Source organism: Apis cerana, linkage group LG14, assembly GCF_029169275.1.
Source record: "Apis cerana isolate GH-2021 linkage group LG14, AcerK_1.0, whole genome shotgun sequence".
Classification (NCBI taxonomy): Eukaryota; Metazoa; Arthropoda; class Insecta; order Hymenoptera; family Apidae; genus Apis; species Apis cerana.
In genome coordinates this window covers 6389847-6404805 of record NC_083865.1, presented here as the reverse complement: position 1 = coordinate 6404805, position 14959 = coordinate 6389847, and the positions used below count along the sequence as shown (strand labels likewise).

The 14959-nt window shown below is 31.3% G+C and overlaps 2 protein-coding genes and 1 long non-coding RNA gene across 3 annotated transcripts in view; 2 read left to right on the top strand and 1 right to left on the bottom strand.

Annotated features, from left to right (window-relative positions):
• Window positions 1-14959, bottom strand: part of LOC107995479 (thyrotroph embryonic factor) — a 92006-nt gene that overhangs the window by 70705 nt on the left and 6342 nt on the right. The window lies entirely within an intron of this gene.
• Window positions 7726-11291, top strand: LOC107995481 (histone H1, gonadal-like). The gene is made up of 5 exons (XM_062084338.1): window positions 7726-8123; window positions 8574-9072; window positions 9466-9682; window positions 10294-10734; window positions 10931-11291. Exons 2-4 carry the CDS (start codon window positions 9021-9023, stop codon window positions 10652-10654), a joined length of 630 nt encoding a protein of 209 aa, XP_061940322.1. The 5' UTR covers window positions 7726-8123; window positions 8574-9020; the 3' UTR covers window positions 10655-10734; window positions 10931-11291.
• LOC107995482 (uncharacterized) overlaps window positions 11426-14959 on the top strand; it is a 16817-nt gene continuing 13283 nt past the window's right edge. Inside the window, exons 1-5 of the long non-coding RNA XR_009832555.1 lie at window positions 11426-11650; window positions 11859-11942; window positions 12102-12311; window positions 12390-12881; window positions 14769-14934. This is a non-coding gene — a long non-coding RNA (uncharacterized LOC107995482). The remainder of the gene's footprint in view (window positions 11651-11858; window positions 11943-12101; window positions 12312-12389; window positions 12882-14768; window positions 14935-14959) is intronic.

The window sequence follows — 14959 nt, the reverse complement described above, 5'->3', positions numbered from 1 at the left end:
ACAAATTATATGTGACAAAACATTTTTTTTTTTTTTTAAACTCAAGAGCTGATTCAAAATTTCAATAGATAATAAATTTTATTGTCCACGTTCTGAAATAAATCGTTTATACAAGGATGGACGACGAAAGAAATTTTTTTTCCACTCGAAGGCATTAAAATGCTAATTTCGATTCCGAAGTTGCACTTTCGCAACGGTAAGTTGTTCGAAACAATTTTTTTTCTTTTTTTTTTCACGAGTGTGATTTATGGTTTTGCAAAAAGAGAACGGAGACGAATGCACAATGTCGATATAAGCCCGTTTTCCACGCACAAACCTCGACTCGGGAATAAATAAGAAAACCAAGCGGATTGTTTGCAGTGATATTTACGAGGAATAAACAATCCGATATAATGAAAAGAGATTGCGATCAACGCTGCAGACCTGCGGCCTACGCATAATTGCCTCTATGACGCGCTAAATTGATACGCGGCACAATAATTTGCATCGCGAGCGCGAAATTGCGTGAGAGCCTCGTTTTAAAAAAGTTTTTTTCTTCTCTCTAATGGCCGTTAAAGAATTTTATTTTCAAATCAGAAAGAATAAATGAAAACAAAACTCTCGCTACCAACTTTCCCATATTAATTTCCACCGAGAACGCAATTTCCAATCAACTCTCCCAATAAACGAACAATTGGAATTACACGAATCGAAATAGAATTTAAAAATTTACCTGATCCAAATTTATCGATACTCTGTATACATATTTTATAAAGAGAATCAAAAATTGTAATTGAAAAGGGAAAATTGAAAAGAAATGCATAAAACTCTTCGATATTTCGAGAGACAAGCGCGATGAAAACGTGAATGAAAAAAATTTCACGAGCAACAGTTGGAAGGAAGAAAAGAAAAGAGAAGAAAATTAAGAGAAGAGAAATAAATGTAAGTGTAAGGAAAATTTGGAGGAAGAGGGGAAGTGAGGACGTCGACCTGAATTGACCTGACCTGCGACAATCCAACGTGTTCGACGACTAAACTGTCGTATATCAGAGTAATCTCATGCGCGGATCATTGAGGAGGGACACGATGCGTATGTATGCGGCCACGAAAGACACACACTGTGACGCGTTACGTGCAGCTTTTTTTTTGTTTGTACATCGATGCCCACGCTTAACGTACCACCTCGTTTGCCCTTATTAATCTTACATGGAGCATTAATAAAACATGGTTGGCACCGGTGCACGCACTTTATTTCTCTTCCATACGAATCTTTGCTACGTTTCCTTAAGGATGATCCTTATTTTATTATACCATCCAATTAAATTTATCCGAATTTTATTGGTAAGATCGCTTATGTCTAAAAAAACATTTCGAGGTTTCCATGAAACTTTCTTACTTTTTCGATCGAATTCTCTTCCCCCCTCTAAAAATCCAAAAATATATTACACGATTGAAAACAAAGTAAGGAATGAACGCGAAATAACGAATGACAATAACAGACGCAAGGAACAGTTTTCAAGTGTGGAAATCTTGTTCGCCCTTTCGAAGAGAGAGATGAACGGTAGAAGGCGGAAGAATTATCTCGGCCGTATATAGGGGACGGCGAACGTTCGAAGCGCAATTTATATTTTAATCGATCTATAGAGAAGCTTTTATCTGTCCAACGCCAGACGAGAATATATTTCACCATACCACCACATCTGGCGCATCTCTGGCGAAGAAAAGAGGGGAGGTGGGAGAGAAAGGAGGAAGGAACAAAACCCGATCCGACTCGTACGTTGATGAAACGTGGTGGCCCACGGAGAAAACACACTCAGTGAACCGGGTTAACCATTCCATATCGGTTTAAATATGGCGAGTGGTCGAGCGTAAAATACACGGGGGTTGCAAGGGACGTTCATCAATGTCTATGACTTGCCTGCGATTGACTGGGCAAATCGTGCGAGGATGTTGAACGATAATAATCGTTCGAACGATTGTGCTGCACAGTTTGCATACGGAACACTGATCAATTTCGACAGCCTTTCTTCGCCTCGTCGGAGTAATTATGCGCAGGAAACCGGACGCGATTTAGGGGAGGGTGGGGGATTAATTAACCTCCTCGTTCTCGTCACAAAACGAATCGGTTTTTTCGCGTTCGTGGAAAATTTGCACGCGTCAAGAAAAATCTGTAGAATTTGAATACGCGGGTTCGTGGCTTCGTCTCGACTCGATCGTAATTTGCGTTGACAAAAATGTAAAAATTAAATGTTAGCAGAGATATTGAAACGTCTGTGGCAAAATTCGATCTAGTTTCAAACACGCTTGAAATTTTCTGAATTTTTTGATTCCGAATTTTCAGAGTCAAGAATCGTTAAGAAGATTCCATTACAGAGAAAACCTTAGTCAACGCAATAGCTTCCGTTCCAGTATTAATTCTTAAATTTAGATCTTCCAAGACAGTTTTGAAAGTTAATTATACCACCATTCAATTCGACATTCACATAACCGATCCTATATCGAGGCTCCCACATATAGACCTGCCACCAAAATACCGTATCCTCGTTAATTTAAGCGGATAACAATCCAATATATATATATATCCAGTTTAATAGCAACATCTCTTTCTTCCTCTTCCTCTTTTCGAGGCATCCGTAACTCGAATTTACTTTATTCAACCCCTTGGGATTGCGTAACACCTCTTGGAAGGTGGCTAATAAGCAAGGTAGCTCCGTTTGTACGCGGTTTGCATTTAATACTTGCTCCATCCCCCCCCGTCGACCCACCACTGCCGCCACCATCCCCTCGGCACGATTTTCATCGAGCGACAGACGTTCACGTGTCCCGCCACGTGAATCGGACACGTGGAAGGTGGTATACCCGATATCGAACATCCTCGAGATATTTCTGTGTAAGCAGAACGAGTTTCATTCGTTCCACGCAATGTTACATACTCTTTTCACGGATTTTTTTTTTTCTTTTCTTTTAATTCGATGGAAATATTCGTATTCCCCTCTTTCAACTCTTTACCTTCCCCGTTTATATTTTATTTCTCGTTCTGTCGAGAAGCAATTTTTATAAAGGCTTGTATAGAATGGAATATACTTTATAGGGGTGGTTTAAATTGTGATTAATTGTCGGAGAATTATTTGTGCAAAAATGAAGATGTGATGAGATAATGTAAAATTAAATAGTTTATCTTCCTCGAATTTATCAAAATAGAATACAGTTTTCTCGTTCTCGGATTTTCTATTCGAAATTAATGTCGATTAACAATTTTTCTTTCATGTGATATATATATATATAGAAAAAGGGAAATTTTATGTACGCGATCGTTGAATTGAAAAGTCGAAAATGATTATCCAATAGAAAGAGGCAAGAATCAAAGAACAGGTTAAAAGTTTCACCTGACTCCCGGTTGCCTCGTAATTTTCTCATTTTTCTGAATCTACGTAGAAGGAATCGGTGTGCCGGACGTGGCTGCGAACGAAGGTCGGTCTCCGGACGTGACATCACTGGCAATCAGTTTTTCAGACACGTGAGAAAACAATTGTTCCTTACAATGCCGTAATAAAATGGTACACTACCGAGATCAATTTAATTGAGCTTCTTCGTGCGTGCCAGTCTCGTGATTACTGTGATACCGCGCACAGGATTCGAGTAAAAAAAAAAAAAGAAAAAAAAAAAGAAAAAGAAAAGAAAACGATATCGCGATTATATTTATAATCGAAATACTTATTTTTAGAAAAATAAATGAAGAAACAAAAACCATTCGCCTAATGATTAATATTGAATAATTTTTGTTTTTACTTCTTCTTCTTCTTCTTCTTTTTTTTTCTTTTTATTTTTAATTTTTAATCGATTTTTTCCAGTTAGTTAACTCGTTTCATTAATTGGCATAGATTCTATAAATGCTGCGCGTTCATCCCGTGGTATTTAACGGTAATGGAAAAATGCGTTGTGAATGCCGCAAGGACGTCAGATGCACATTACAATGCTACCTAACACACGTGATACTTTCCCACGTGATTAGTCACGATCCTACCGTGAAAAAAGAGATAATACAAAAAAAAAAAAAATACGACCGAAAAATCGTGAAAAATTTTACGAAATACCCTTTTAATTAAAATTAGGATGATATTGATCGATAATCCCGGCTTCTTTAATAATTCAAATTTTAATTTTGAATTTTCCAATTTAATCATTCGACACGTGAATTTTTTCTCGAAGCAAATCTTTATTTATATTCCATCTCTTTGAAAATCTTATTCTACTTAAGTGTATCCAACGATTGATTGATCTTTAAAAATTTTAAAAAGAAATCTCGGAAATGTGTATGCAAATTGAAAGAATAAATTTGAAAAGGGAGGAAAAGCAGGGGAAAGAAGAGGGGGAAGAAGAACTAAAAATGGAAAACAGTAACATCGATAACAGTTTCCTATTTTCCTTTTATTAACCAGCATTGCGTTCAGTGACAATACCGATGATATAACAATTTTTAAGGCCGTGAAGATGCCACAACTCTTGCGTAATCTACGTGTATTCCATTTAATTTTACATTACTTACTCGTAAACGTGAAACATTACTATTACATATTTGCAGAGAAACATTACAAAGTGAGACAAAAATATAAAACAATCGTTCGTATTGTATCTCTTCGTATCTTCAAACGATATTAAAATCCTCGATAAAATTTTAATCCGTTAGTTTATCCCATCATTCCATCATTCGCGGTAATGAAAAATTCAATAAAAATAATTCATTCGCGAGAATGAAAAAGATTTTAGAATCAATCTAGAAGAATATATCTAAAATTCTTTTGCTATTATATTAACACCTGAGAAATATCGAAAATGTAATGTCTGATGTCTTTCGAGTATGTATGATGTCTTTCGAGAGTAAATAGTTCGATGTATTTATAGAACTTTTTATCAGGGAGTTAATAAAATAACCAGTAAATTCTGGAGACACGGCCTTGCGAATCGCAAACGTATCCGTTGCAATGCGTTATGGCGATGTCGTCGACGTTGCGTAAGCGTTAGGCATCTCATTCAATCGAGTTTTCTAACATAAGTGTTACATCTGAGTCACCCTTTCACACTGATTTATAGCAGACAATCTTCTGCAAATATTAGAAGAAACACGGATTGTCGACTCTGCACCGACGTGTGATAAAAAAACGATTAAATTCAACGAACCCTATTTTTCCAACCAGTCGTCCTTTTAAACTACAATCAGTTTCGTAAACTTGCTATGAACCTTGTTGAAAAAAGATTCTTATACCATTTTAGAAGAAAGTAAAAGGAAATCGTAGTGGAAAGAAATGTTCAAGTGCGGATTTAAATCCTTTAGATCATTTAAAATCTAAAGTTTAAGATTTGGAGTTTAAAATTATGGAGTTTAAATGCTAGAGTATGAAAATCTGAATCATTAGGATGAAGAGTTCCAAGCTTAGACTCTGGATTTTGCAAGATGGATCTAAAATCGAAGACTATGGAAATATACATGCTGTTAAAAAGAGCGATTGATATCTCTAAAACGAATTTTTTAATAATTGAAATTTGATAATTTCAAATTTCTTAACTCGAAGATATATGACGCTAGAGAGAAGAGATAAGAGAAGAAAAATATTGGAAGCATTAAGAACCAGATTTCTCGTTTCGTGATGCATTAAAGGCCAGCAGGCTGATGATCTTACGCGTATATACCACGAACCAAACGAATCGTGAAGTTGCGCGCCTTTCGCTTCCGGTTCACCGATCTCTCCACATTCGTTAGGCCGTATTCTCTGTTCTCGACATTTATGTGACCACTTTCGCTCGATCCAATGTGTATTTCAACTTGGTACGCCGTGTCGAATTCATCTCTCCGATTAATAACAATCACGTAGCACGAATTTGCAATCAACGTGCTCTGAATATTCGTTTTAATCTTGATCCAATAATTTATGATATGATTTTAAAAAGGGAGATGTCGTTCATTTTTTTGTTTTTTGATTTTTAATCTATTTTTATTATACATAGTACATATACTAAATATATATATATAGTATATGTATAAATAATATATATAAATAAATATATAAATAAATAAAAATAATAAATATGAATAATTTATCAAATATAAAGTTATATGAAATAATTTTATGGAACTTATTTTCAAAAATATTATTCTGATTATTTCAAAATTCAATATTTAAAGATCATTATTTTATTATCGAAATTATTTTTCATCGAAAGAATGACGTCATCCAATATGGCGGCTATATTACGAAAATCGTATGAATTTATCTCAATATCGTGAAAAAGATTTTAAATATCTATAATATAAAAGCTAATGCAACAATTCCTGTAACAAAACCTAGGCAATTTAGAATCATTTGGACAATCAATTTATGCAGGAACTAGCCAGCTAACAATAAACAATTTCTATAGATCTCACATGGATGAATGCATCGTGTCCGGTACATGTCCTTGTGTATTCACGAGGCTCTTTATTTCATGCTATTTCACGAAAAAAATGCATACACGAAAGAAAAATCGTTCGTTTCTCAATAAACTTTGCGTTGTGTTACATATACAATTGTTTATTGCATATTTTTTCGCATCCAATTTATTTCGAATCTCGATTCAAGAGACGCCATTAGAATATCATTATAAAAAAAATAAAATTTGGAAGTTTCACTTACAGAAGACGTTCTCGGAGTTAAGTATTGCATCCTCATCATCTTCAACGTCATCCAGGCCTCACATTCAGCTTCTGCACTCACTTTTTACAACAATAATCACTTATTACAATAAAACGTTACGCGATCACTGACCAATTTGAAAATTCCACTCCAATATGGCGGTTCAACTAATCAACTTTTCAGTACATAGAGTGCGCTATGAATAATCGATACGATTCGATACATATCGATAATTCAGTGTTCCGAATGATTTCATTCATAGAAGTGATCTTATTGGTCGAAAAAGAAGTAGAAAAATAAAGAAGATCAAGAAAAATTAGATTTTCTTTCAATTTACACATAAATTTTATTTTAAAGATTTATAGAAATTAATAAATTTTTATGTTTTTTCCTCGAATTAAAAGTAAGTAATAGATTAATTTTCTAGTAAAACGTTATTTCTTTTCTTAATCGATTATTACCGATAGCAGATTCTCGATGGCGCTACTAAATTCCATGAATCTGAGCCAGATGCCAGTAAAGTCTAACTCTGTTTCGTGCTGCTCTCTATAGGAGATCTCACTAACAATGTAAGATGATTTCTTATTGTTATTTATTATATTATTTATTACAATTAAGATTTCTTTTTACCTATTAAATTTAAAAAATAATTCTATAGGGAATATTGTAATCAAAGAAACAAAATATGTATATTAAAAAAAATCTTTATAATTATAACTATCAATTATATTAATCAGTTATAACCTTAAAAACGTTTGAGAACGAAAGTAACAACAAATTATTAACCTATATCATAAAAAAAAATATATTAAAATTATGATTTTCGATTATGAATTGATAAGTTTTTAAATATTAAATAAAAATAATGATGAAATAATATAGTATAAATTTTATCTTAAAAAATTATAATTTAATTTAAAAAAAAAAAATCTAAATTCAAAATCATTAAATGAAATTTCAGAAGACATAGTATGTGGAAATAAGTAAGTACGAAGATATAATATATGGTAAAAAGTACGAAATATTATAATTATTATCGATAATGAGGATTTATAACAGATTTCATAAAAATTAAATTGAATTTATAGATTCTTTTTAGTAGCTTCCATTCATATAAATAATCAATTAATTCTCAGTAAAGATTTTAATATCCTCTAATAAAAATCTATAAAGTATTCTTTCTTCTAAATTGATCATTTTCTGTTAAATTATTCACGATATAAGTAAATAGTTATAAGTAGTAGTTTACGATATTTATACGAGACTGGATTATGTTTAATTTCAACTAGGCTTTGTTCGCAATTCACGAGGCATGTCTTTTTGATAATATATTGTTAAGTTCAATTCAAATTGTAAATTTTTATATTTAGCTATATCTCGCACAAATGATCATCACGTGTATCTGTTTATAGTTGCTAATGTTATCACATGTCGGTAAAAATGGCAACTTAGTCGAATATGACATCATTGCGAAGAGTGAGTATATTGACGATTAAATTTATTTTTATTTCGAAAAATAAAATTAAAATTTAATTTTTATTTTATCTTCATTTATATTTCAATCATATATATATATATAATTCTTTTTCTTATTTCAATCATAAATATTTAAAGAACATATATTTATACGATATACGATAATTATATTATTGGAATTATTGGAATTAACCTTTAATTTTTACTAATCTGATCTATAAAACCAGATTATTTTATTATATACAAAATATTACTATTACGAATTATTTATTATATGATCTATATTTATTTATGCTTCTAATCGCGATCACTAATCTGTAATTACTTTATTTACGTAGTAATATAAAAAAAATATAATTAATTTATATATACGTATAAATATAGAATATTTATTTCAGACATATTAAATTAAATAATTAAATTGAAAAAAATTATAATTTCTTTTTACAGATGATTTTTTTCTACATACATTACCATGGACCATGAAAATGTCATATTTCGTAATTTTTTCATCAAAAATGCCATTTTAGAAATGAAAATCCAATACATATACATTATCTTGTTTCATTCTTTACCACGTCTCGGTGATAATTCGAACAGCAATTTTTCGAGCAGTCCTCTAATTGTACTCTCAATTTGCAAGTCAAACAGCCGGAAGAGTACTATATTTACAAAGGCATGAGAAAACAGCTTCGATGACGTCACTGTTTAAAGGTCTGTCGTACTCTTCTGGCGCTATTCAGTACTGTTTTATTTCTGCTTAGGTAGACCGGTAGAAAGAAAGAGAAAGATAAATCACGAGATTCGAGAGGGGAACAGGAGATATGCGAACATCGAAAAGAAAAATAGATCGAAATCCCTTGATTTTTTCACTCGATCGTGGCCAATTATAAAATCATGCAAGGCGAGAATATGGTAAAAGACTATCGTCTCTTGGAAACAGGAAAGGGTTGGTTGTTTATTTTACCATTAAGTGAAATTTCGCGTGATCGATAAAAGTCACTAAAAATGACTGCATACAAAAATTAGGCGCAATAATATTTTATACTGTAAATTATCTCTGCTATTAAATTATACGACTTCCATAAAATCCGATAAATTAATTAAATATCATAACTCAATGTTAAAAAAGAAAAATTAAACAAGTTTCATCGAAAATTGTCTACTGAGCTATATAGCCTGAAAATAACCGCAATTATTTTTAATATAAAGGAATAAAATTTTTAAGTAAATGCTTCTCCAAAGAAAATCGTTTTACGTGTGTATTTAAATTGAATATTATTTTATTTCGAATAATTTTTTTTTATTTAATATAAAAGACAGATTAATTTAATTTTTCCAGGTCCAGATGCTAGAATGGCATTCAAAAGATCTCAACGAATCGAAGCACAAGTCGTGGAAGCTATCCGCAGATTACAAGCCATACAAGGATCAACTCCCCAGGAAATTAGTAATTACATTGCTCAAGAATATAATATTCCTGGTTCTGAAATCAGACCACATGTCCAACTCGCTCTCAAGAGAGGCGTAACTTATGGAATTCTTCAACGTTTAAAGGGGTAAACGTGTAACAAAATTTTGTAAAATTTTCAATAAGATTTTTCTAGCTTCTTATACTTTTCTTCAATCAAGAGAGAATAATTTCTTTGAAAAAAATAATTATATATATATATAATTAATATAAGCAAGTTTTTCTTTCGTCTTCGTAAAAATTAAAGTTATATAATATAAATATTATTAAATATTCAAAATATTATAATAAATTTTATGATAAATTCGTTATATAGTTACAAGTAAAGTTCTTATTAATTGTACCATCATACATAAATGAATTTTCATTCATTGGATTATTTTGAATAAAATTTTACTTATCTCTTCAATAATTATTACATTATACAATAATGCAAATCTTTGACGACATTTTATCTTTTCAATAATTCAATATATAATGACGTGAATAGATTTTTTCCAATATTATTAAAAACTTAGTTATTAATACTAAAAATTAATATATTGAATGCCATAAAACAGTTAACAAATCCATTAGATATCATTCCTAGGGATTACTAGATCTCAAATTATTTTTTCATTATAATTCATCACAAGATCTCGATGACATTAAAGAAGGAAATTTAAGGACAGATTTGTTGAATATATATTTTCTTTTCAGAGGATGTTACACGTACAATCCAGACTTCCTCAACGGTCAATGCATAAGTGGTGGCGATGCAACGGTCGAGATTCCTTGTAAAGGAAGAAGAAGAAGAAGAGGACGTTCAAGAAGAAGAGGACGAAGACGTAGAGCTGGAAGATCTCGTCGTAGATCTCGTCGTAGAAAAACCTCGCGAAGAAGAAGATCTTCCTCGAGGCGTAGACGACGTGGAAGGAGGAGAAGAAGGGAAGAATTTCCGAAGGAAATCGATGGGCTGGACTTGACCAAACAACCGACGAAAAGCAGCAGCCTCTTAACGAAAGACAGTCCACAAAGCAACCATTCGATCTCTGAAAATTCTGAAGGAAAGCAAGAATAACCCTCCAACAAGATATCCATTCTCTCCATTTTACGATCGATTCAAGGTGCAAAGATTGACTCAAGAAGAAGAATATAGATGCAAGTATAAAATGCATATACAATATTTGCTTGAATCCATTTAAATGCATTTCCCTGTTTAAACACTTTTTTATTGGAATATGAAATTTTATTTTCTTATAGAATATTAAGTATGTTTATAACATACTCCTTGAAAACTTGCATAATATTATACAGATTAATGTGATCTTTGGTGACATTGAATTTCTTTTTACAGTATAATGAAAATATTTTGAATTCATCGACGAAGAAGACGAATTAAATAGAAATTCTAAGAAGATGAAATATCGATCATGCATACAAATTTTAATATATATTTTATTTTATAATTTTTTTTCTTCTTAGTCTTCTCATACATACAAATTGAAAATTGATTTTTAATTCAATGTATCTTTTAAACAATAATAGGATATAAATTTTTAAAAATTTTAAGATATATAGAATCAAATATTTAAGTATAAATGAGATTAAAAAATTTTCATTCTAAAAATTATCGTGTATCAAATTGGAAATATATTTTCATACAATTTTTATACAAGAAACATTATACTTTGAAAAATAAAAAAATTCAATAACTATCTTTTTTCAAAATTTTTATTTTATCAAATACAATAGCTTTTTACCAACATATCTATGTATGGATAATGGAGTCATTTAGATTAAAAAGTCTTGAGAACAATTGATAATATTAAATATCCGATATTTTCACTTTAGTGTATGCAAAATAAAAAAAAGAACAGAAACGGAAAATGCCAACAATATTAAAAGCAGTGGCCGTTTCTCAGCAATGACGGCCCTGCTCACGGCCTTGTTGTCTAATGATAGTCTTGCTAATGATGCGTTCGCACACGCACATGTATAGCGGTAACGAGAGACTATTTTACCTACCAGTTCTCTATGGTTGGGCATCGTTCAAGCCAGAAACATTTAACAATAAGTAAATATATGTATACACAATGTATATATTTGACTATCGAATAATTTACACTGGCCAACATCAGTTTTTCTTCTTCAAAAAGTTTCTGTCTTATTTATTTTGGAGAGAGTTCAAATCGCAATCATTCAACATTAAAAGTTTATTTTTGCAATTTTTTGTTAAAACATTTCACGATAATGATACTAATTGAGAATTATTTGAATTGCAGATCGTTCGATCTTGAGTAAAAAATTAAAAGTGGAAAGTGAAAATTAATAGTCTGTAACACACGAAGTTCTTCTACATTTGAATAGTAAGAAAAAAAAACAACTTTTTTTTAGATCCTTCGTTAAAAAAATAAATGGAGTAGATCTGGTGATAATTTTAATCCATTTAATCAATAAATAATTATTAGTTTAATTATTTCATAATTGATTCAAACCGACTTACTAATCACTTGACTAAATAACAGGTTATCTAAGACAAAGGAATCCTTTAAGTTGATGTATAAATACATTGAATTTAAAACATCATGAAATATGTAAGATACTTATTTTTTAAATTGATACGACAAAGAATAAAGAAAAAATGAAAAATAAATAAAGGATCTCATCTTAATCTTCGTGAACCTTTATAACTAAGAAACAATACTCAACTCTAAAGACCGGAGGAGAAAAACTTGGTAAGTCACGTTTTCTAATTTTTACAAGAAAGTAGTTTTAAAATTGGACTTTATTTCCTTGTATTTTCTTTTTTTCAGTTGTGACCCCCTTTTACAATGTTCAATAAAATGATGTTCGGTATTCAATATGCTATGTTCAGTAATAACTCACGCCATTGTCTCAAGTAACGAGAGAATCATCTTGACAATATTAAAATAACATAACAAATAAAGTAATAATATAATATTGAAATAAAAATTGGCAGCAGCGCTCCCTCGAAAAACACTCTGCAACTCTCTCTTATAGATCACGACTTCAATTTCAAAAATCAATAAAAATGGACTTAATATCAAGTTCTTTTTTTTCCCCTACAGTTTTCAATTTTTAATAGAAACCGATCGAGTACAAACCGATAGATGAACATAAATTCCACTATCGTAAGAATGGTAGCGAGCGTTACACGACGCATGAATAAACGAATAATCATACGTATACACCGATAACAGTATCTCGAATAAAATCGTCAGTCGCATAATTACTCGAGAGGCACAGCCAAGATAAAGCGGCTTGTTAAGAAACGTAACGAGCAGGTAACGTTAGACCCGGTGCACGCTATTGTGAGACGAACCGTGATTTACGATCGTGTAAGAGCATTCGGATAACTTCACCACGAGGAAACACGACCCTATCTCCTTTGCAGTCGATACCTTAGTTCGGATATACAAGAATATGCAGGATATTTCCGTAGCCAGATTAGAAAGGGTTTAAGGCTCTAAATATATATATATATATGCAGAAAACTTGACAGTAAACTTCATAAAGTCGTCGTGTTTAAATTATTGTGTATTTCGTTGCCGAAACGTCACCATGGAAATATGTCCTCTTGGAAATATTTCTTACGGCTCCAATCCACCAACTTGTCTTGTTCAATTTTGAAAGCGGTTTTATGAATGATTTATGATTTCAATATTTTAAATTCAAAATTACAAATGATTCGGGATTGCTTTCAAGCATTGTCTTCGTGTCTCTCTTGATGCCATTAATGTCGTCATTATGGTATTCCTTTGGCTTTTGCATCTACACTATTATTTTATTTAAAATAATTTTAGAACTTAAATTAAAAATAATTTTAGAAGTGGTTTTGAATAATTTATAATTTCGATATTTCAAATTCAAAATTGTGAGTGGTTCAAGTATTGCTTTTATTGTTCTCATATTTCTAGTTATATCATAATTTTGTCGAAATATTATCTTTTAACATTTTAGAATAAAGTTGTTGAAGATTGAGTTTGATAAATAGAAAGAATGATTCAATTTTTTTTTTATGAAAGCTTCGTTGGAAACTTGATAAAAAAATTGTCGATTTCGAAGATTTATATTTTTTAAATAATTTAAAAATCAAGGAAATGATTAATTTAATCTTGTCTATTTTTGCATAAAGTACAAAATATATTTTAATCTCGACACAATTTTTTATGGAAGAAAATAATTTAGTTTTTTTGAATAATTACAAAAACAAAAAATGTAAAACCAAACCAATTTGATTTGGTTTGTTAGTTCTAGTGTTAAAAAGTTAAGAGAGTTAATCAGATTCATCCAGAACCTTTCTTTATTACTTCTTTCTATTTTTCTCTCAAGTAACACTTTCAAAGTTGTTTTATAGTACCGGTCGTTTCACTACCACTTTGGTTACTTTCTCCAAAATCGATCCTAGTGGCTATTTAACTGTTGTAAATGTGCTTGAGAATATCCTTCCGGTTCCCATAACTTCTGCACAATAGAAGGTTTTAAGAATAAGATATAAGGATACATAAAAGATGCAAATGCAAGATTAAATCGTCATTGCGTTACGAAATAAACTAATGAAGAATAATTTTTCTCTAAAGGCTACAGAAATTAAATAGAATGATTCAAATTTTATAAGTAAATTAATCAAATAAAATATATTTCAAAAAAAGTAATTCTTCCAAATATACCCCAGTCAAATTGATTACAATTAAATTAATTGACACGAATCATCTAGAATAATTCATTCCAAAATTTCATTTTAGATATCCATCAAAAAAAGAAAAGAAAGAAAAAGAAATTAGAAAAAAAACTTACTTCAAACAAACCAAAAAGAACGAGATTTATTAAAAAAAAATATATATAAGATCGTTGAAACATTGGAGAAAATTTATTTAAGCGATTGTTCCCGCGAAAAATCGGTAGTGGAGTACGATGACTTCGAATAGGAAACAAATCCGATGGTGGCGCGGGTTTCGATTCTGTCCAACTCGGCGGGAATAATATTCGATTTGGAATCTGGCCAGCGGTAAAAAGCAGATTTCGAGTATGCGGATCGATGATATTTCACCTGCATATTCGCGTTACCATGCGAAATACGCGAGGGCACGTGGTGTGCTTCGGTTCGCCCGTCACGTGTGCTCTATGCGTAACTCATCCAATATTTCTAATTTCCGCGTGTTACGTTTAAGGTCCAGAGAAATCAGCGTGCAAAGCTCGTGAGTCCACGCTTGTCTATCTATAGTACCGGCCGTATTCTGTCGCGTGATGCAACTTTATAAGCACGAGGTCCTTCGAAATAATTCGGATAGCGCGGCGAAAGAGTAACAGAAGCAAACATCATTCTTCTTTCTCAAAGTAAGTATAATGAATTTTTCGAAAT

Coding starts and splice junctions, on each gene's coding strand:
- LOC107995481 (XM_062084338.1), top strand. CDS start 9,021: ATGCAAGGCGAGAATATGGTAAAAGACTATCGTCTCTTGGAAACAGGA. Junction 9,073..9,465: donor TCTCTTGGAAACAGGAAAGG/GTTGGTTGTTTA, acceptor TAATTTTTCCAG/GTCCAGATGCTAGAATGGCA. Junction 9,683..10,293: donor ATTCTTCAACGTTTAAAGGG/GTAAACGTGTAA, acceptor TTTTCTTTTCAG/AGGATGTTACACGTACAATC.